The 21100-nt window shown below is 43.1% G+C and overlaps 1 protein-coding gene across 1 annotated transcript in view; it reads left to right on the forward strand.

The window, feature by feature from the left end:
- The window catches only part of LOC310949597 (C-Jun-amino-terminal kinase-interacting protein 1-like), a gene marked incomplete at its 3' end in the record, with an annotated part of 50790 nt that overhangs the window by 18066 nt on the left and 11624 nt on the right, over positions 1–21100 (forward strand). Inside the window, exons 3-8 of the mRNA XM_083917089.1 lie at positions 1995–2555; positions 5102–5686; positions 7973–8230; positions 9159–9234; positions 9319–9485; positions 9767–9870. Coding sequence (XP_083773215.1) covers positions 1995–2555; positions 5102–5686; positions 7973–8230; positions 9159–9234; positions 9319–9485; positions 9767–9870 — 1751 coding nt within the window. The remainder of the gene's footprint in view (positions 1–1994; positions 2556–5101; positions 5687–7972; positions 8231–9158; positions 9235–9318; positions 9486–9766; positions 9871–21100) is intronic.

A 21100-nucleotide genomic window follows, 5' to 3' on the forward strand; every position in this document is an offset into this window, starting at 1 on the left:
AGAGAGTGTGTGTGTGTGTGTGTGTGTGTGTGTGTGTGTGTGTGTGTGTGTGTGTGTGTGTGTGTGTGTGTGTGTGTGTGTGTGTGTGTGTGTGTGTGTGTGTGTGTGTGTGTGTGTGTGTGTGTGTGTGTGTGTGTGGCAGAGGGGACACAGGAGCGGCGCGGCGCTGTGACAGACATATCACAGAACCTAGACACAGTCCACTAATGAGGATTTTCATTCAATCTGAGCACGGATATTGGCGCGTATTACTCGGATATTACCCGTACTTGGCAAAAGTGCTTTATCCGTATTTCATCTAATCATTCAGACCACATTCACACATCAATGCACAGCATGGGGAGTAATTTGGGGTTCATTGTCTTGCCCAAAGACACTTCGACATGTAAATATACATGGGGATCGAACCGTTGATCTTCAGAAGAGAGGAACACCGGCTCAACCTCTGAACCACAGCCGTCCAAACAACTAATCATACAGTCTATGATGCAGACCAGAGGAGCCAGTTGAAGCGCAGCTCGAACGTTGCTCTTTTGAATTGGAGACGACCCGCTCTACCTCGGAGCCACAGCCTTAAGCACATCCATCACTCAGCACTACATTCAATCAGCCCACTTAAACATTAACATGGCATTATGCACACACTACAGCAGTCTTTACTCTAGACCCATTCTAACTTTCACTACAAGCCAGGGAAGCACTTTTGTTATATTTGTTGAAATTCTCTTTGCATTCCAAAGCAATCAATAAATCAAATGCTCTGACAAAAAAAAGGAAGAAAAGAATGTGGTAACTGTAGCTGTCGCAGGCCTGTAGTAAGCCCGTCCAATCATTTCATTTGGCCCACCTGAAATGATTGGACTACCTGCATGAGGTAGTTGGATGCTGTCAGTGATATAAACGATTTGCTGCGCTCCCCTCTGTGTACACGTCCTTCAGCAGTAGTCAGGCAGTGCACATTCATGTGTGCTGGGGGAGTAGCCTTGGAGGGAGGCCTGAAGGGAGGGGCTGGGAGTTTTTTGTATGGATACTTTCAAAATCTAGCTTACTCTTGCCTGTTTGACTTAAGTTGCATACCCCAGCATTACAGCCAAAGAATAGAACAACTGTTTGAAGTTTTTTGACAGTCATGCGGGCACATTTTAGTTTGGCAGCACTAAAATATATGAAGTCCACTATACTTTGGAGGCCAATATTGCACTTTTTACTGCAATGTATTTCCGATAGCTTTAGCTTCTTTGCAGATCAATACAAAAACTAAAAATCAACTAATAAATTATGATATATTTCTGGGGTTAAGTGGTGATCAGAGGCAGCTGAGTGCAACAGGTGAGGAGAGTTGAACTGATGAGGGGGGAGTGGCAGGCAGGTGAGTAGAGGGAGGGTCCGGTGGAAAGGTACTGGGAGGTGAATGAGATGAGGAGAGGGCAGACTGTGACAATTATTATGGATTAAACTACCCAGCAGTACTAAACCACCAACTTCAATGAGATTCGTTTTGATATGTGATATCAAAATGTCAATGATATGTTTTGGTGTGGAAACATGGTTGTCTGTCTCTGTTCGTCTCTATGTGCCCTGGGAAAGACTGGCGCCCTGTCCAGGGTGTACCTCGCCTCACGCCCGATGTCAGCTGGGATCGGCTCCAGCCCCCCGCGACCCCGACAGGGACAAGCGGTTGAAGATGAATGCATGAATGAATGAACATTTACATTATCAGCTTACTGACACAGATCCTTCTTGCTCTGGAAAGAACTCCATTTAATGTCCATTACAACACAGCAATATTGAAATGATGTCGAGGCATGACAACAGAGAGAGTGACAAAAGATGAACAAGAATGAAGTGAAATATTTGAAATTAATTGTGTTGATTTTTCCTCAGTTCCTGTAAATCCTATTAACTGCTTACTGGCTACTTTGATAATCCCTGTATAGATCCGGTTGCCTAATACATAATCTAATACTTTTGTTTTTGTTTCCATGTGTGTTAAGGGGATCTAACACCACCAGATATCCAACCAAAAGTGGAGGACAAAGTTCATGTTAGCACGCGCCGCCCGGCCCCAAAACCACCCACATCCAATGGAGCGAACAGCAGAGCCAACACTCAGGCTGTCGCCATCACCGCAGACACACGCGCTCGGCTGCGGGAGAGACAGGTGTCAGGGTCCAAGCACACACAGCCCTCCAGCACACCAAGGAGTCAAAGGAGAGGAGGAAGAGGAGCGACAGCAATGAGAGAGCGGAGCTTGGGGGACATCAGAGGAAAGGATGGAGTGACAGCAGGGAAGGAAGAGAGAAGAGGAGGAAGGCTGTGTGAGGAGTCCAAGGGGAAGGAGAAAGAGAGAAATTCACATCAGAGGCCAAGAGAAGCAAATGGACTGAAAAGCTCAGGGTCTAATGGGAAAGGAAAAGTAGGTGCTAAAGTGGTTAACAGAGGAGGGGGATTCAAGCCAAATCCTGTACTGTCTAACCAGGAAGTTTATCTGACAGCCATGGTGGTCCCACGCACGCCTGTAGCACCAAGAAACCAAGACAAGACCCAAGACCAAGGTAATGACCACACCTTTAGAGCACAGAGTGGTGGGGAATGCAGCTTTTATTTTTGCCTTTTTGTAGTTATTTTCTTCCACTGAGATTTATTGTTTAATTTTAGGAGATCAGACGTGTTATATTAACACTGGAGATCAAAATTAGAGTGCAAGTGTATGGCCGAGTGATAATTAGTCCCCAAAACAATTTCAGTCAAAAGCAACTGGAATTGGTTATTTGTCTAGAAGGACGTTTCAGCTCTCGTCCAAGAGGCTTCATCAGTACATGTACATATCTGACCAGGCTGGGACTGGTCCAACTAACTGGTGTGGAGATCCAGGTATTTAACCTCTCACAAGCCCGATGATGTCACTGGAACCCTTTGTGCTCCAAGTGCCAACGACTGTCACTCTAACGACGGGAGGGAAGTAGGTTTGGACTTCGTTAGTGCTCTATTGAGTCTTAACGACAGTCATTGGAGTCACAGGAGGCCATTTGTTAACAGTTATTCTTTGAGGTTAGATTGTTGAATCTCCTGGGAAGGGATGAAAGGGCAGCATTGTAAATTGGAGATAAGTGGTGTCTCAGACCTCCTCCTCTGTTTAGCGATGGATTCCTCGTTGCATTGGAGTTTCTCTGATACCCCAACCACATACGGGATGACTATGTTGTTTCTCTTGTTTTCTTTTTCTTTCTCATTCACTTTGGTTTTCTTTCTGGAAGGTCCAGCTGGGGTAACCACAAGTTGTGAGGGCGCCTCTCAGGTGCTTGCGTTCTTCCCCTTGGGCCTGTGAGCTGATGGGTACATTATCAGCTCTGTGTTGCAGTGTTCTGATAACTCCAAGCTTGTGTTCCAGGGGTTGGTGGTAGTCAAACAGTAGATATTGATCTGTGAGAGTGGGTTTTTTGTTTACCCCAATGTGGAGGCTCCTGTCGTTCTCCATATGGACGTCACAGTGTAAGAAAGGAAAACTATTTTCCTTGACTTCTTCTCTGATGAACTTGATGTTTCTGTCCACAGAGTTTATATGTTCAGTAAAAGTTTGCACCTCTTTGGATTTGATTTTAACCCATGTGCCGTCCACAAATCTGGACCAATGGCTCGGGGTTACTCCTTTGAAGGAAAGGAGCCTTGTCCTCTACCTCCTCCATGTATAGATTTGCCACAATAGGGGATGCTGGTGAACCCATGGCACAGCCGTGTTTCTGTCTGTAATAAGTGCCATTAAACTGGAAATATGTGGTGTTCAGGCACAAATCTAGAAGTTGGCAAATGTGGTCTGGTTTGAGATTTGTTTGCTTGTGTAAGGAGTTGTTCTGTGTGAGCCGCTCTCTTACTGTGGCCAAGGCCTCCATGGTTGGAATACAGGTGAAGAAGGAAGTCACGTCGTATGATACCATGGTTTCATCTGGATCAATTTTTAAGTCTCAGATTTTGTTCACAAAGTCTATGGAGTTTGGATGTGGTGTGGGGTGTTCCCCACCAGTGGTGCCAGGATATTGGCAATGTGCGATGTTGTAAGTGACCGAGTTTATGTTGCTGACAATGGGCCTGAGCAGGGTCCCTTTTTTATGGATTTTTGGGAGTCCATATAAGCAGGGGGGTGAGTCCTTGGGATAGAGCCTGTAAAATTGTGATTTGTTAATGACCCCTTCTTTTTGTAGTTGTTGTAGACACTCTTACCTTCTTTTTGTAGCTGCTGGTAGGGTCTCGTTTCAGAGCTTTGTAAGTGTTAGAGTAACTGAGTACTGCAGAGATCTTTGCCTGATAATCAGTTGTATTGAGAACAACTGTGCATCTACCCTTGTCTGCTGGAAGGATTGTGATGTTGTGGTCTTTGCTCAGTGCTGTTACTGCTGTTCTCTCCCCAATGCTGAGGTTGGATGGGGGGACCTTAGCTTAGGACACCTATCTATCAATCTATTCATCCATCCATCAATCCATCTATCCATCTACCCATCTACCCACCTATCCATCTATCCATCTATCCCTCCATCCATCCAGTAAATTGAACTACACATGCACATTCCTTAGTTGGAACAACCAAGTCAGTCATCATACTACATCGGCCTGTGATTGGCTCTCAAAGAGCTGGCCTCTGATGGCTCTCACATCAATCAATCCATCAATCAATATTTATTTATATGGCACTTTTCATACTTTTTACAGTAAGTGCCTTACAGAAAATAAAAGCAAACCAAAAAACGAAACAAAACTTGAACAACAAAGAAACACCATGAAAACCCAAACCTCCCACCCCCACAAATATACACACAGAGATACACAAAGACATACACACTCACACACCCACATAGCCATACACATACTTTTGCTGAGTAGACATGGCTGGGCACCGAGATCTGAGGTGAGGAAGAACATAGCTTTCCTCTCATCGGCTCTCCCAGAGCTGGCCTCTGATTGGCTTGGAGCTGGCCTCTGATTGGCTCTCACAGAGCTGGCCTCTCATTGGCTCTGAGCTGGCCTCTGATTGGCTCTCACAGAGCTGGCCTCTCATTGGCTCTCACAGAGCTTTTATCTAACCACTGTCCATATTTTGTGTTCCTAGGCCAAAACCATGACAGGACCCAAGACAACCCCCCTGTCCTCTCCAGGTCCAGCAGCGAGGGGGGTTCAAACAGAATGTCCCTCAGCTCAGACACAGAGGGCCCCCCACCAGGACCCCTGCATCCCTCTCTATCCCACCGAACCAACCCTGACATCAGCGAAGAAGAGGGGGAGGGAGATCCGACTCCCTGTGTGAGCGTCCAGAATGGTCCAGCCCACTGCCTTGTAGGAAATGAAAAAACAGGGATGGAGTCTACCAAGTCAGAGGTGGGGGCAGGGGGAAGAAAAGGTGACGATAAAACTGAGGTGGATGGCACCAACTCTGTCACTCAGGGAGATCATGCAGCTGCTCAGGCTGTACCAAAGAGTGGAGCTACAGCAGGGTTAAACTATGACTCTGTTAAATACACTCTTGTGGTCGATGAACATGCTCAATTAGAGCTTGTCAGCCTCAAGGACTGCTTGCACGGTTACAACGAGCACAATGATGACAGTGATGCAGAAACGGTCTATCAGTCAGCCAATGAGGAGGAAGACCCAGAGTACGAGGAGGAGAGGAAGAGGAGAGAGGAAGCAAGGAAGAAAGGTAATGATTCAGATTAATTTTTAACTTCTGTTAGTCACAACAAGAGGCGAATTGAAATATTAAAATATGTTGTCAGGGCCGTCAGGAACTACATTACCTGCTTTTATTCTTACAATCAGTGGTGCACTATGGGAGTGTACCTGTAAAACTTAATGTAAAACTTAATGTAGAACAACATAGTACCTGGAAGGGCCTGTATAACGAATATGAAATACAGCTAACATCACCATGGTGCCAACAAGTCATTTTTAGCAACAAAAAAGAAACATGCCCTCTTTCTTACAGTAATAAATAGTCACTCTTTTACCAGTATCAAGTGAACCAGTTTTTGGCACTTCCCTATCAAGTGCTCCAGTGTTATACTGCTCACTCACACTGTCCGTCCTTACCGTGCACTGGGCTTTAGGGTACTTGTCCCCACCTCCATCTCCCCCCGCGGGCCAGGCCTGTTTGTACTCACACTGCCTTGGCCTCGCGCGAATACTTCTTGCCTGTCCATACGTAATCACGCCGTAACACGTTACACGCATTGATTGACGTCATTGCGATGTGTCGCTTTGTTTACAAATCTTTCCATAGACCTCGGAGTTTTTGTGCGTCTTGTCCGACTGTTTTTGAATATTTTCATCCGACCAAATCTACAGTTAACACTACACCTCCGCATCACATCAACATGAACCTTTCGCCGCCATTGTTTTAAATGTCCGCGCATGGTTCGTCTTTTTTTTTCCTATGTCCGAACAGGCGCACATAAAATGACGTCGGAGCCGCCGTAGGCCTCATTCTCGTGCTCGTACACATGCCGAGCTCGTGCTCGTACATGTGTAAACGCGCTAGGCGCGGTGCGATTGTACCCACACTGGTCAAACAAACTAGGCTTTACCCGTAAAACCTGTTTGGGCACGGTATAGACAATATACGGGCAATAGAGCACTAACAAAGTCGAAACCAAACTCCCACCAACGACTGCCACTCTAATGACGGGCGTTGGCACTTGGAGCACAAAAAGGTTTCAGTGACATCATCAGCCTTGTGAGAGGTTAAATACCTGGATCTCACACCAGCTAGTTGGACCAGTCCCAGCCTGGTCAGATGCGTACATGAACTGATGAAGCCTCTTGGATGAGAGGTGAAACGTCTTCCTAGACAAATAACCAATCCAGTTGCTTTTGACTGAAATTGCTTTGAGGATAACGATGACCTGGACGAATGAGAACATTCACAGGCTCATTCTATCTTCTTATCTTTAAAAAGAATGGACCGCATTAGCGTTGTGTCTTTGCTGCTTTTTCTTGTAATTCTGATTCAGCTTTTTCAAAAGTGAACACAAAGTTAGCAGGTAATAAACTTTGCTTTCTCTCTGACAGTACCCAAGTCATTTCCCTGACCTGATGCGTACTGAGTCCGTATGTTTAACCAAGCGTAACATCATGTCGAAGCAGGAAATATTCGACTACTTTATAGGTTTTAACCTTTTCTAAACTACATATGGAATGTATTGGGGACTATTTGCAACAGCCCCACCTAGAAGGCCTTACCTGGAACAACTCCATATTCAATGGCAATTAAAAAAATTGAAATTTTTCTAAATTTTTTATTTGAGAATATTTTTTAGCAATTTTAACAAAGTAATCTGCTGGATTTAAAGGACTTTTTTTTTTTTTTTGAAAAAATTGCAAGTGACAAGTTTTTTTTGGGTGCTTTTTCCAGAGTCCCAACATTTTGCTGAGACCCCCTGACAGCCTAATTTTCTCTTAACTTAATTGATTAATACTACAGGAGATTTCAGGATTTAAGGGTCTCAGTTGTCAGTTACCTGTATTTCAAACCCTGGTCATTCGTCTGTATCATATTATTAAGTTGGAACATAAGAAGAAGGAGAAGCGAGTAAAGGTCCTGTGTGTAACACCACTAAACAGATGGAGAACTACTCTTTGTACTAGATGATTGTGCAGGTGTAGCTGAAGTTGAAATCAAACCTTCATTATCTGTTCAGACTGTCCTCATTCACTGATCGTAAAGCAGGTATACCGATGTATATGGTATACCCTGTCATTTTTATCTAATCCACATATTTGTTACTGTAGAAATTATTTCTGGAGCGAAGAAGGAAATCAGGTGAGGTAGTATAAGGTTGCATTGGAAATCTTAACCAAGTTATTTGATGCCTAACCTTAAATAGAATGTAATATTCCGTAAGATATCATACAAACCCTATTTGCACACTTCCTTAGTTATTGTTTCTTGTTGCTTGTAGTTTAGCTTTTTCTTGTTTTCTGTTCTAAGAGTGGAAGAAAGAGGAGGAAAAGAGAAGAAAGGAGGAGTATGAGACGAAGAAAAGAAGGGAAGAGGATGTGCAGAGAAGGAGGGAGGAGGAGGTGAAGAGGAGGAGGGAAGTTGTGGCAAGGATCTGCAAGCAGCCCAAGGTAACGTCAACCACAACTTCAGAGGAAGAGGAGTGTAACGGAGGAAGGGCTGGAGCTTCCAGAAGTAAGAAGTTCCTCAACCTGTTTCCCAACAACAGCAGTCATTACAGCGCAACTGGTTTGTATATTCTCCAAATATTTAGTTTAAATCAGTGATTTAGAAATGAATATTCAGGCTCAGACACAGTAAAGATAACTAATTAAAGCTACTTCCTACCCTAACTGTCTGCATCACAGAACTCCTCTGTCATTTCATATTGTACAGACGGTAGAGAGGTATTATGATAAGGATATGGTTACGTACGTACAAGGTTACATATGCAATGATATACTGAAACTGTCAGGCAGAGATGTACATAATAAAGTCTTGACTAAAGGGGGGGGGGGGCTTCTTTCACTGATTGGTCTCATAATCAGACGGAATCAGCATAATGTTTCACTTCTGTCATTCAGCCTGACATTGGTGTAAATTTTGCCCAATTTATTGTTTTTCCTTTTCCCCAACCAGTCCTTAGCCAGTGATTAATATATCCATCCAAACTGTGTCATTTCCAGTTGGAAGCTGCTTTGCTGGGTGCTCTCTGGATAAGTTTCTTCAAATTTGGCCCAGATTTCCATTTAGACTCAAGGATGAAAAGATCGAAAACATGTTTTGTCCATAACTCAAGAATTCCTAATTCTGACATTTCACACAAATGTCATAAACAGGATAAAATGATGAAGTTATGACATTTTCTATCCAAAAGGCCAAAGGTCAACTTCACTGTGACATCAGAATGTTTCATAACTCAGGAACAGAAGGGGAGACATTTGGTCAGATATTGAACTGGTGACACTAATGATGAACAAAATGTAGAGAGATGAAGAAAAATACACTTAATACGTTTTATAAATTCCTAGTCTGGACAGTTTGGATGAAAACTACACTTTGACTGTTTGGCTGAGGCATGCGACTGCAAGGCAGTATTTTTAGTTATTTAAGATATGACACTAAATACAAACCGTAAGCTGTTGATTGTATATAATATCAATGCTGTGTCATTCAGGTGCTGGGTCCTTTGGTGTGTTCTCCTGTGTTTTGGATGGAGTGGAGAGACAACAGAGCCACAGAGCTGTCTACAGGTTCAAACATATGAACATACACAAATGAACTGTGACAAAATAAACACACAGACTGAAATCTGTACATTTTTATGGTCGTTATAGGTTTGTCCCTCGTCATGCAGATGAGCTGTACCTCCAGACAGATGATCCAGTGTTAATGCTGAAGCAGTCTGAGGACCTGTGGTGTCAGGGTTACAACATGAGGACTGGAGCTACTGGCATCTTCCCTGCCTTCTATGTTGTCAGGGTGGCCAAAGATACTAACCAAGGTACACTGCAAAATAATGAAATTTAAAAATACAAGTAGCAAAGTAGCAGTCGCTCCATGTAAAGAGGTTGAGGTCCTTGAGGCAGGGGCCGCAGGTTCGACTCCAGCCTGTGGCCCTTTGCTGAACGTCTCCCCTGCTCTCTTTCTCTTTCCAGTCTGTCCTATCTAATAAAGGCTTGAAAACTGCCAAAAAAAACTAATCTTAAAAAAAAATAGAATACCACCATCATCAACAACATTTCCTAATGGAAGATGTTTCTTTGTTCTCATTTCTTCTCGCAGTCCAGAAAGATGGCTGGATAGAGCAGTTCATGGTGCGGTTCCTGGGTTCAGTTCAGGTCCCAATCCACAAAGGCAATGACATGCTTTGTGCTGCCATGCAGAAGGTACATGCACACACTATACAACAAAACCACACCATATAAGCTGATTATCAATGATAGTGGTACACACAACCTCCAGCTGGTGATCATCACATGGCATAATATAGCTAATTGTAAGAAAGTATTAATGCTTTTGAGCCTGTCCTTCTCTAGTGCGCATGCGCAAAAGTTGCATGCTGCGGTCTTGAAGTTCACTTTTTTAAAACTTTCTTAACTTCTATTCTCTTTTTGTTTGTTCTGTTTCTTCACCCTAACTTCTGTGAAGTTCTGCCCTCTACAATGAGGTTACTTTCGATTGTTTCCGTGTTTTTTTTCGTGCTGTTTTTAACAATGCCGGTTCCACCGGGACACGCTGCCTTTGTTTATCCCGGAGAACAGCTGATCACGCTAATTCCGGCTGGCATAGCGGCCAGACCAGCTAATATTCTACCCGAACTCTGGAGAAAAACACACTGGGGATGCAGAGGTGGGAAGCAACGTCGGGGCAATAAAGGAGGGTCAAGACGGGACGGGCTTATGGAGAGGAGAAGATTTAAGCCGTGTCTCCCCTCTGTTGTTATGGGAAATGTACAGCCTCTGTACAACAAAATGGATGAACTAAAGGCGCTAACGCGCAACCACCCAGAGTACCGTGAGTGGAGTCTCATTAGTTGATGTTTCACAGAGACATGGCTGCCCAGGGACATTACAGACCTGAACGTCTCCGTGGATGGCTTCCACACTATGACATCTGGTCATACAGTATCACGATTAAACAACAGCTCTGTATCCTGGATGTTGAACTGCTTGCCACTGGACTCCGTCTATACTATACAGTCTGCCTAGAGATATCCCACATGTCATCAGTGTTGTTCTGTACATCCCTCCCTCTGCAAACCTGACATCTGCCTGCAGCGTCATACACACCATCATCTCCAGACTCCAGACTCAACACCCCAGTGCCCTCATCATCATTTCAGGAGACTTTAACCACGTCACCCTGGATAGAGTTCTGCTGACCTTCCAAAAGTACGTGAGCTGTCCTACCAGAGAGGAGAGGTCTCTGGAACTGATGTATGCTACCATCAAGGATGCATACATCTCCTCTTCTCTCCCCCCTCTGGGCAGGTCAGATCATAACCTGGTTCACCTCAAACCCTGCTATGTGCCTCTGGTGAAGAGGAAGCCTACGACCACAAGGACTGTGAGGAGGTGGTCTGAGGAGGCTTATGAGACACTGCAGGGCTGCTTTGAGGTGACTGACTGACCTGCACTTTGTGAGCCGCACAGGGAGGAAGTCGATGGCCTCACATAGTGCATCGCGGACTACATCATTTTTTGTGTGGACTGCAATGTCCCAGCTCGGACTGTAACCTGCTATGCCAACAACAAACCTTGGATCACCAAGGACATTAAGGCCATCCTGAATAAAAAGAAGAAAGCATTCAGAGATGGCAACCGTGATGAGGTGAGGAGAGTGCAGGGGGAACTTAAACTTCAAATCAGTGAGGCTAAGACAATTACAGGAGAAAGCTGGAGAACAAACTCCAGCGAAACAACATGAGGGATGTGTGGAGTTGCATGAGAACCATCACCGGGTTCCAGAAGACTGGTAGCACGAGGTTGGAGGACCGCGTGGACCAGGCCAATGAACTGAACCTATTTTTCAATATCCTCAAAGCAATTTCAGTCAAAAGCAACTGGACTGGTTATTTGTCTAGGAAGACATTTCACCTCTCATCCAAGAGGCTTCATCAGTTCATGTACGCATCTGACCAGGCTGGGACTGGTCCAACTAACTGGTGTGAGATCCAGGTATTTAAGCTCTCACAAGGCCGATGATGTCACTGAAACCCTTTGTGCTCCAAGTGCCAATGCCCGTTGTTAGAGTGGCAGTCGTTGGTGGGCAGTTGGTTTCGACTTCGTTAGTGCTCTATTGAGTCTGAACGACAGTCATTGGGGTCACAGGAGGCCATTTGTGAACAGTTGTTCTTTGAGGTTCTGTGGACAGAAAACATCAAGTTCACCAGAGAAGAAATCAAGGACAACAGTTTGCAGAATGACAGGAGCCACAGACCATGGAGAGACTCGTCTTGGAGCAGCTAAGGCCTATGGTCAGGCCCTTCACTGATCCCAGTCCGCCTGGAAGTTGAGGACTGCATCACCTACCTGCTGAACAGAGTCATCTTGACAAGCCTGCAAGCACTGTCGTGTTCTTTGACTTCTCCAGTGCATTCAACACCATCCGTCCGGCTCTACTGGTCGAGAAGATGGCTGCGATGCAGGTGGAGGCCCCCATCGTGTCCTGGATTGTGGATTACCTGATGGGCAGACCACAGTATGTACGCCTACAGAACTGTGTGTCTGACAGAATGGTCAGCAACATTGGGGCCCCACGGGGGACTGTCCTCTCTTCCTTTCTCTTCACCCTCTTCTTCTCAGACTTCAACTATTCCACTGAGTCCTGCCACCTTCAGAAGTTTTCTGATGACTCAGCAATATTTGGCTGCACTGGAAAGGGTGATGAAAGTGAATACTGGACTGTTGTGGGCAACTTTGTCACTTGGAGTGAGCTGAATCATCTGCAGCTCAACGTGACTAAAACAAAGGAGCTTGTAGTGGATCGGAGGAAGGTAAAAACACCTATGGACAGAGTATAAGTACCTGGGTTTGTACTTTGATAAAAGTTGAACTGGACTAGAAACACAGAGGCTGTCTACAAAAAGGGCCAAAGTCGACTCTTTTTCCTGAGGAGGCTGAGATCCTTTAACATCTACCGGACGATGCTGAGGATGTGTGATGAGTCTGTTGTAGCCAGTGCGATCTTCTTCGCTGTCACATGCTGGGGCAGTGGGCTTAATGGGCTTCCAATTTGAACATTTAGTAAGCAGGTATCTGAAACATGGCTCCTAACTGCACTCTTTTTCAGTTCAACCCTTTTTCAAGAAAATGGCACTTAAAAAACTACAGAACTGACATGACAATACTGTGAGTCCAGAAGCGCTAGCATGTTCACCTATTGCTTGTGTAGCAATGGGTGAACATGGAACAATGAACAAAATGAACAATTCCATTCATCTCCACCTCCACCTATTGCATTGGGGTGGATATAGAAATCTCTAAGCCAAGACAGTGTAAGAGGGTAAGCCTACATTTATTATGGCTAGAATACATTAGTAGCTGAATTAAATATGAATAACTCGACCCATTCAAATTTAGGATTTAATTTACCTCGTAGTAGGGCACCACACCAAAATAAGACAGGATGTTTATTAAACTTTGGTGAAGGTTTAATACCCCTAGCATTTAAAGTAATTGATTGTTTAAATTTTTATCAGTCTCGTCTTGAACGCGTTAGTTCGTACCACAGCCTTATCAGTGACCAAAACTTTCTGTACAGAACGGAAGTCTCTCACAACGATGTAAAGTTCTAAACATTTATTTGACTACCTAGCAAGGAGAATACAGGATAGTGCAACACTGAATAGAGAAGTGAAAAAGGGTTAAATGTGGATATAAAAAAGGTTTACGACCAGAGTGATTCAGACCTACGGGCCTGGTTTATAATATTACTGGCGGACTTAAAGTGGCTCTAATTAGCCAGCCAACAGAACTCAGATCAGACTTTAATTAACACCACGTTTCAACCAGGAGTTGTATTAAAAGGCCAACCTTACTTTGCCTTTGATATTACAGTTGCTCTGGCGTCTTACAGTACCGATGCAGGTTTCGTAGGTCCGAGTCCCGGTGTTTGGCAGACCTGAGTTCTGGTCTGTAGACTGGGTCAGCTGCGCAGTTGGATCGGCGGGGCTTGTCTGCACCCGTCCCGGCTTGGATTCGGCTCTGCCTGTGGCTTGCCTCTGGAGGTTGTTTGTGGGTTGACAAAAATTCTGACAGGTTCTGAAGTAGAGTTTGATGTAATTTGTCGGCCGGACAAAAAGGCAAAGATAGCACGAGGGGTTTTACTATACTTATAACAGATGAAAACGTGACGTAGAAAACTTATAAAGTCGCACGATAAAATAGAAAAACGAAAATACTTTAGTAAGAAAACAAAATATAAAGTAACGTCTCTTGCTAACTTTGGGTTAACAAAGTTGAACAAAAGAAACAAAACGCAGGAAGCAGAAGAGGGAAAGAAGGGGGCAGAGAGGAGAGAGATGCAGTAAAGAGAGTGCAGTAAAAGAGAAAAGTGAAGTGAGAGGCAGAACTGTCCCTTCCTTATCTACGGGAGGAGTGAGAAGGGGGGCTCTTTCTGACCCAACCCTCTGGCTCTGAGCGAATTAACTGCTTTATATGCCGAAATTCTAACTGGGAAGATTAAACTATCTCTGGTTGATTTTCCGTTATTAATCTTTCTGATATCCAATTTAACTAAAATCTTTAGGCAGACAGTTTTAACAGATACACATACTGAGTGAAGGTAAGTATTATTAAAACACAGAATATTTCAGGAATTAGACAGACTTTTGCACTGAAACCACATAAACATAATCACAACAAGATACAAATAATGCATATACTATTACACATTTGCAAAAATGTCTTTGAACAGCCAGTCGCGATGAAACATCAAACTTTAACTGTTTTTTAAACTTTCAAAAAAACGTCCTTATCACTAAAAGTCCCTCTGTCTCCAAAACAGAGACCGATCCTCCAGTTCGAATTGCAGTCAGATATGTATCTCATGTGGGGCGGGTTTAGGATGATGACTGACGGCGTCACCGTTCACTCAGCGCGTCTGTTCAGAGCAGTTTATCCATTACACAGTCAGACGAGACACTCTGATCACGTATGACTCAAAATGGTGTGTTGACTGTTTCTCATGTAAAATATTTTCAGAAAGACATTTTAGTTACTGTTTAGCTGTAATTTAGGTTCTTCGGTCGCAATTGTTTTCGACTGAACAAGCACCACCGTTTTGTTGCTCTGATAGGTTGTAGGTCATGCTTCATGGCTCTGATTGGTTGTAGGTCTATCCAGTTGTGTCTAGAAGCATATTGTTCTGCACATAATACTGTGATAATTTACTAAGAGGGTCCAGACTAATAAGCGTTTGTGATTAGCGAGGTGATGCCAGGCCAATATTTGTGTGATCTTTTAAAATGACTCAAATCCAGTGTGTTATATAAGTGGAGAGTTGTACCTGTTGCAGCTTTGATGGAGGTGTGTGTTTTCTCTAAATCCTTATTAAGAACATTACACCACACTTTAGCTCCAGGCTTAGCTTATAAAGACACACATTCTTTATTCTTACCGCATGATTTACATTTTGCTTTTGCTTTGCAGCAAGTTATTTCACTTTGTGAGAAAAGATGGCATATTATTGATTTCTGTGGTGAAATTAGCTCATTGTTGGAACACAGTCTCAATCTCTTGCTAAGGTAGCAAGCCTGCAAAACACAATGACTGCCAACTTCAAGTGCATGGCATCAATATGAGGGGTGTAAACATGCAAAATTAGTTGTTTACTTGTTGTTTGTTTCAGAGGTAAAGAGGGTCTCCCTCCATTCTGAAGATCGGCAGATCAATCCCCAGTTCCTCTGGTCTACTTGTCAAAGGGTCTTCGGGCAAGACACTGAACAGCGATTGGCTCCCTGCAGTGCATGGGTGTGTGAATGAGGCGTGGATGGTTAGATTAGATGAAATGATGGGCAGGTAGCCCTTAAGTCTGCCATCAGTGTGAATGTCTGTGTGAATTTGAAAAATGAGTGTGAAAGAGCCTTGAATGGTCAGAAGACTAGAAAGGCGCTATATACTGTAAGTGCAAGTCAATTGACCAGTATAGTTTATCAGTATGGAGTTACTACAAAATAAATCAGTACATAACAAACAGGTGTAACGGGTGTGGCCACACTGCTACAGTTAATCTCTGACTGGCGCACATCCGTAACTTATAGTGGACCTGGGTTTTGTTCTGGTGCTGTGCTGGACGAAGGAAACACACCGACCACAATGGATACTGGATGCTCAATTTATTGGAGGCTCTTCTCTCAGTAAGTTCAGCGCGGACTCTACAAGAAAACAGAAAATCCCTGAAGCACATAGTTCACCATAGACACATGTCAGCATTCCCCTGTTAACAAATACACACACAAGGACACCCTGTAGCACCCTGATGCACATGTCTACAAATAAACTCTTAAATGTGCTTTTACAAAGTGTTCGTTTAAATTACAGCGCTACTACATGTTCACAGGTTTACTACTAACATCTCAAGTTGCACATAATACGTCTATATTGTCTACAAAACAATGTACATGCTCAAATATGACGAGATACGGTATATCACTACATACCTTCTCTCAGTAAGTTCAGCGCAGACTGAGAGTGGAGCAGCATAGACATTCACAAGCAGGGACTTTTCTTAAAGCGACAGTACAGGTATAATGGAGACATTGGCCCTCATTTATCAAACGAACGTACGGCAGAAAAACGTGCGTACGACCATTTCCTGGCAAACTTCGGCATTTATCAATTTGGACGTGAGTGGGAGCTACGATCAAATCTCACGTCTGGTCTGAGGTTGTGTACGCACATTTAAGCCTGTGTATTTGCGGTGCAGCACAGCAAAATCTGGCTGAAAATAATTAACAAACCTCAGCTGTCATTGAGCATAAGCAGTCACATATTAAGAACAGATCAAAACGGATTCTTAAAACAAATTAAAAAAAAAATAGTTCAGCAGTGCGCACACACGCACAGGCGCACACGTGTCACAGTGGATCGCTGCTTCGGGTTGACTGCCTCCGTTATTCTTTTCCATACAGCGTTTTTATGGGGCGTCTTTTTTTCCACTCTTAAGACTGCCAAAAAGCACATCTTTATTTTGCTCCATCTCGAATGCCAGGATGCCGATCTCTGTGTCAGAAAAGTTTCTTTTCTAACCAGCGTTTCTCCTCTACATGTTTGTAGGGGAGGCCTCCGAAACAGGAATATTTAAGGGCGTGACATGTAAATGACGATCGAATTCAGCCGCCGCATTCATCAAAGCCCGCTCATTCTAACGCTGAGATTGGTCAGATACGAATGTTTCATAAATCACAAGTGAGTCCTTTCCTACGACCAATTCTGCCAGTTGCACGTACTGTAGACCAATTCTGCGCTCAGATCTGCGCCTGTTTTCACGCAAGATTGATAAATGAGGCCCATTAGGTGTACTTCCACTAGTCCTATAGAGTGGGATAGGAAAGTTTCAGTCCACACCCTCTCAAATGGCCTTTCACTCGTCGTGTTTCCATTACAAAAACAGGCCCGACAAGAATTTAGGAGACTCTGGAGGTGACGTATCACTCTTCCCATCACTCACTGAATGGGTTTAGATCAGCTGATCAGTGATACAGGTGCGCCCCACTTCCTCAATGTGAGAAATACAGAATAGTTGGATTTAAGGTGACCCGTATGATTCACAATGTCGACTTATGTAGAAGTAGCTTGAAAGAAAACACTTCACCTTAAAGATTCGAGGCCCTGTGAAAGTGTGTGTTGACAGACAGGCTGTCACCCCACTGCAGTACTAACGTTATGGTGTGTGTGTGTGTGTGTGTGTGTGTGTGTGTGTGTGTGTGTGTGTGTGTGTGTGTGTGTGTGTGTGTGTGTGTGTGTGTGTGTGTGTGTGTGTGTGTGTGTGTGTGTGTGTGTGTGTGTGTGTGTGTGTGTGTGTGTGTGTGTGTGTGTGTAGGTAAATGAGAGAGGGAGAGGGAGCACGCAGCAAAGTGCCGTGCCAGTGCATGCACGGATCATTTTCTTCTACACCACTGGATGAAAGTGTCTAGACTACTTCACAGTGTTGTTGTGGCGTCTGTACTACCACACGTCACACCCTGCTTAGTTTTATCTAATCAGCAACCGGGTAAATCTCAGGGGACAAAAGAGGTCCTGCTCTCCGACAAGGCCATTTTCTACTCGGTCAAACAGCCTCCTGAGCGACTCACATGCAAATTAGGGGCGCTTTTGACGAGATAGACCCGCCTCATTCAGGGTAGTCAACCATAGTGGAAACACACCTATTAACATTAGACTCCAAACAGGTTACAAAAGATACCTTGAACATATTTTAAACATACTGTATATTAGCTCCAAACCAAACCATAACAATATGGTGGCCGGTGTGAGTAGTAGCAGAAGCGTTAAGGCAGCGCCTTCAAACCGGAAAGCAAACGTGTGGATTCATTTTGTGTTCCCATGTTAACGTGGAATACAGGAAAGATATAAAAGTAAGGTGTTGTGCAAACTTTGCCAGGCGGTTCTTAAATACTGTAGCAACACGACAAACCTGCGAAACCACCTGAGCCGACACCGTGCAGACGTTCTGCAGCAACCCGTGGCTAAATCCGCGGATTCAAAACAAACGCAACTCGACAGATCCCTTATGTGCAAACTGGCGCCAGTTTCTGTCCGGGCATTACATTACATGTAATACAGCACTCATGTTTTATTTCTTTCCTTTTGTACACCTTAAACTGGTATTGTTCTGCTAATGTTATATTTTCAGTTTTTTTTTGTTTTTTTTTACAAAAATGCTTAGTTATTTATTTAGTTTCCAAGCGGAAAGAAATGCATAATTTAAGTTATATGCACTTTAGTTCAGTGTTAATACAGCACTGTCATTTTTTAAATACTTTTGTATGTATGTGTATCAAATACATGCATGTACTAGTATTATTGAGCTGATGTTTTATTACTTAAAATGTTATGAGATGGTTAACAATTTCCAACAGAAAAGAAACGCACAATTTAAATTTACATGCACTGTAGTTGAGTGTTCTGTTTGATCATGCTATGAGTTCATAAGGCATGAAACTAAATAAATTATTTGAAAAAATGACCTGGTACTCTTACGTGCGTATTTCTACGTGTTACTGAATCGATATCGAGGCATTTAAATCAATATCAAATCGAATCGATATGGAATCGAATCGTGGCCCAACGGATCAAAATCGAATCGTGAGATTCTTAACAATACCCAGCCCTAGGACAGACCCAGCTCTGTGGAGGACGGACATTTGTCTGCACCGGTTGGGGAGGAAGAAAAGGAGAGAGAAAGAGAGAAAAGATGGATGTACAGAAAGTCCCAGAGATGCAAGCAACCACAAAAGTAAGAGTAACTATAATAATATGTATAGTAATTTGAATATGACTTATATGTTATGGCAGTTAATATAGTAGAATAGAAGAAACAAGTCCAGCTAAGGTGATAGAAAATGACAATGATGATAATTATGGTGGCAAATATGATCAATGATGAGTAGTGGTAATAACTGATGGTGTTTTTATGGCTACAAATTTTATAGTTTATAAGACAAGTGATAGTATATATGACTAATAGTTATAATAGTAGCAGGAAGTGTCATGCAGAACCAAGGCAGCAGGCACCACCACGATCAGCAGAGACCTGCGAGACAACATAGCACAAACAACTCCGGGGAAGAAGTTGAAATAGTAAGACAGTAATACAGACAGAGAGGATAAAAGCTACGAGGATCAGGAACAGTATTATCCCCGGCAGACCAGGCCTATAGCAGCATCATTAAGGGCTGCAGCATTTTGGACCACCTGGAGACTCTTAACAAACTCATTGGAGCAGCCTGATAATAAGGAGTTGCAAAAGTCCAGCCTAGAAGTGACAAATGCATGGACTAGTTTTCTGCATCTTTCTGAGACACAATGTTCCTAATTTTTCACAATATTACGCAGGTGAAAATATTCAGTCCTTGTCGTTCGTTTTATATGAGAATCGAAGGACATATCCTGATCAAAAATAACACCCAGATTCCTTACTGTGGTGCTGGAGGACAACACAACATCATCCAGAGTAACAATATCTTTAGATGTTAAGTTTTGTTTTATCTGAGTTTAACATCAGAAAATTGCAGGTCATCCAGCTTTTTATTTCCTTAATGCACATTTGAAGTTTAGCTAACTGATCGGTTTCTTCTGGTTTGATTGACAAATATAATTGTGTATCGTCAGTCTAACAATGAAAATGTATGGAGTGCTTCCTTATAATATTTCCTAAGGGAAGCATATATAAGGTGAGTAGAATCGGTCTAAGGACAGAACCCTGTGGAACTCTGTGACTAACTTTAGTGTGCATGGCAGATAGAGGTTAATTTGTTAAGGTCAACTGTAGAAAAGCAGTCCAAGAATATATCAGGTCGTACAGTTGCTTCTAAGGTTCCTGGGTGTGAAGAAAAATGGGTGCCAAACGAGTTGATTTTGTCTCTAATAGTTATAATTTTATCATTTAAGGTTGTTACTACTAAGGGTTATAGGAATACATGGCTCAATAGAGCTGTGGCTCTCTGTCTGCCTGGCTACAGTGCTGAAAATAAATCAAGGATTGTTCTTATTCTCCTCTATTAAAGATGAGTAATAGGCTGCTCTGGCATTACGGACGGCCTTCCTATATGTTTTAAGCAATATTTTCCAGTTTAGTGAAACGCCATCTATTTCCAATTTTCACGATACTTGTTTTAATTCACAGGTTTGTGAGTTATACCAGGGATCTAACTTCCTCTGTTTCATTATCTTTTTTTTTAAAGGAGCAACAGAGTCGAGTGTTGAGAGTGAAGAGACTGAAAGACATTTCCTAAACCAAAATAGTTTACATGTCAACTCAACATGGGAAGAAATCAACAGTGTTTAACTGATTGATTGACTTTATTTCCCCGCCCAGCTCTGCAAGTGAAGCCTGTGACATAGACACCCACAGACTGAGCTGATCAGTTAATGTAGATACGGTTCGGATGTGGGGCGATAACAACCTGGAAATGTATCTGTTCTGTGAGATGAGCGAGTGGCGGTCATCACAACGTTTCTGAACACGCTCTGTGTGGAGCAGTAACTTTGTTTCTATCTACTTGTCAATCGAATTACCTGAAGTTTGAAAAAACAAAACAGTGTGAAGGTACACATACACAGATGCGGCCTTTCTAAGCATCTGAGGGTCCTTTTGCAAAAGCTAAAGTGGGGTCCAATTCCAGTGACCAAATATTAAGTTAAGGTTTAATATGCAGAATATATATTATTTATGAAGTCATTTAACATTGATGAAGATGACTAACTTGAATAAGGGTAAAATAATTAAATCATGTGGCTCTTCAAAACTTCCCAATCAAATTGAATTCTGAGAATTCTAAAAGGAGTCATTTCACCAAAGGTTTTGACGCTCCAAACTATTTATCCACTGTTTTACATCAACAGTAGTGTCTATAGACTGCATGGTTTTATATCAACAGTAGTGTCTATAGAC

The sequence above is a fragment of the Echiichthys vipera genome (assembly GCF_963691815.1).
Source record: "Echiichthys vipera genome assembly, chromosome: 7".
NCBI lineage: Eukaryota > Metazoa > Chordata > Actinopteri > Perciformes > Trachinidae > Echiichthys > Echiichthys vipera.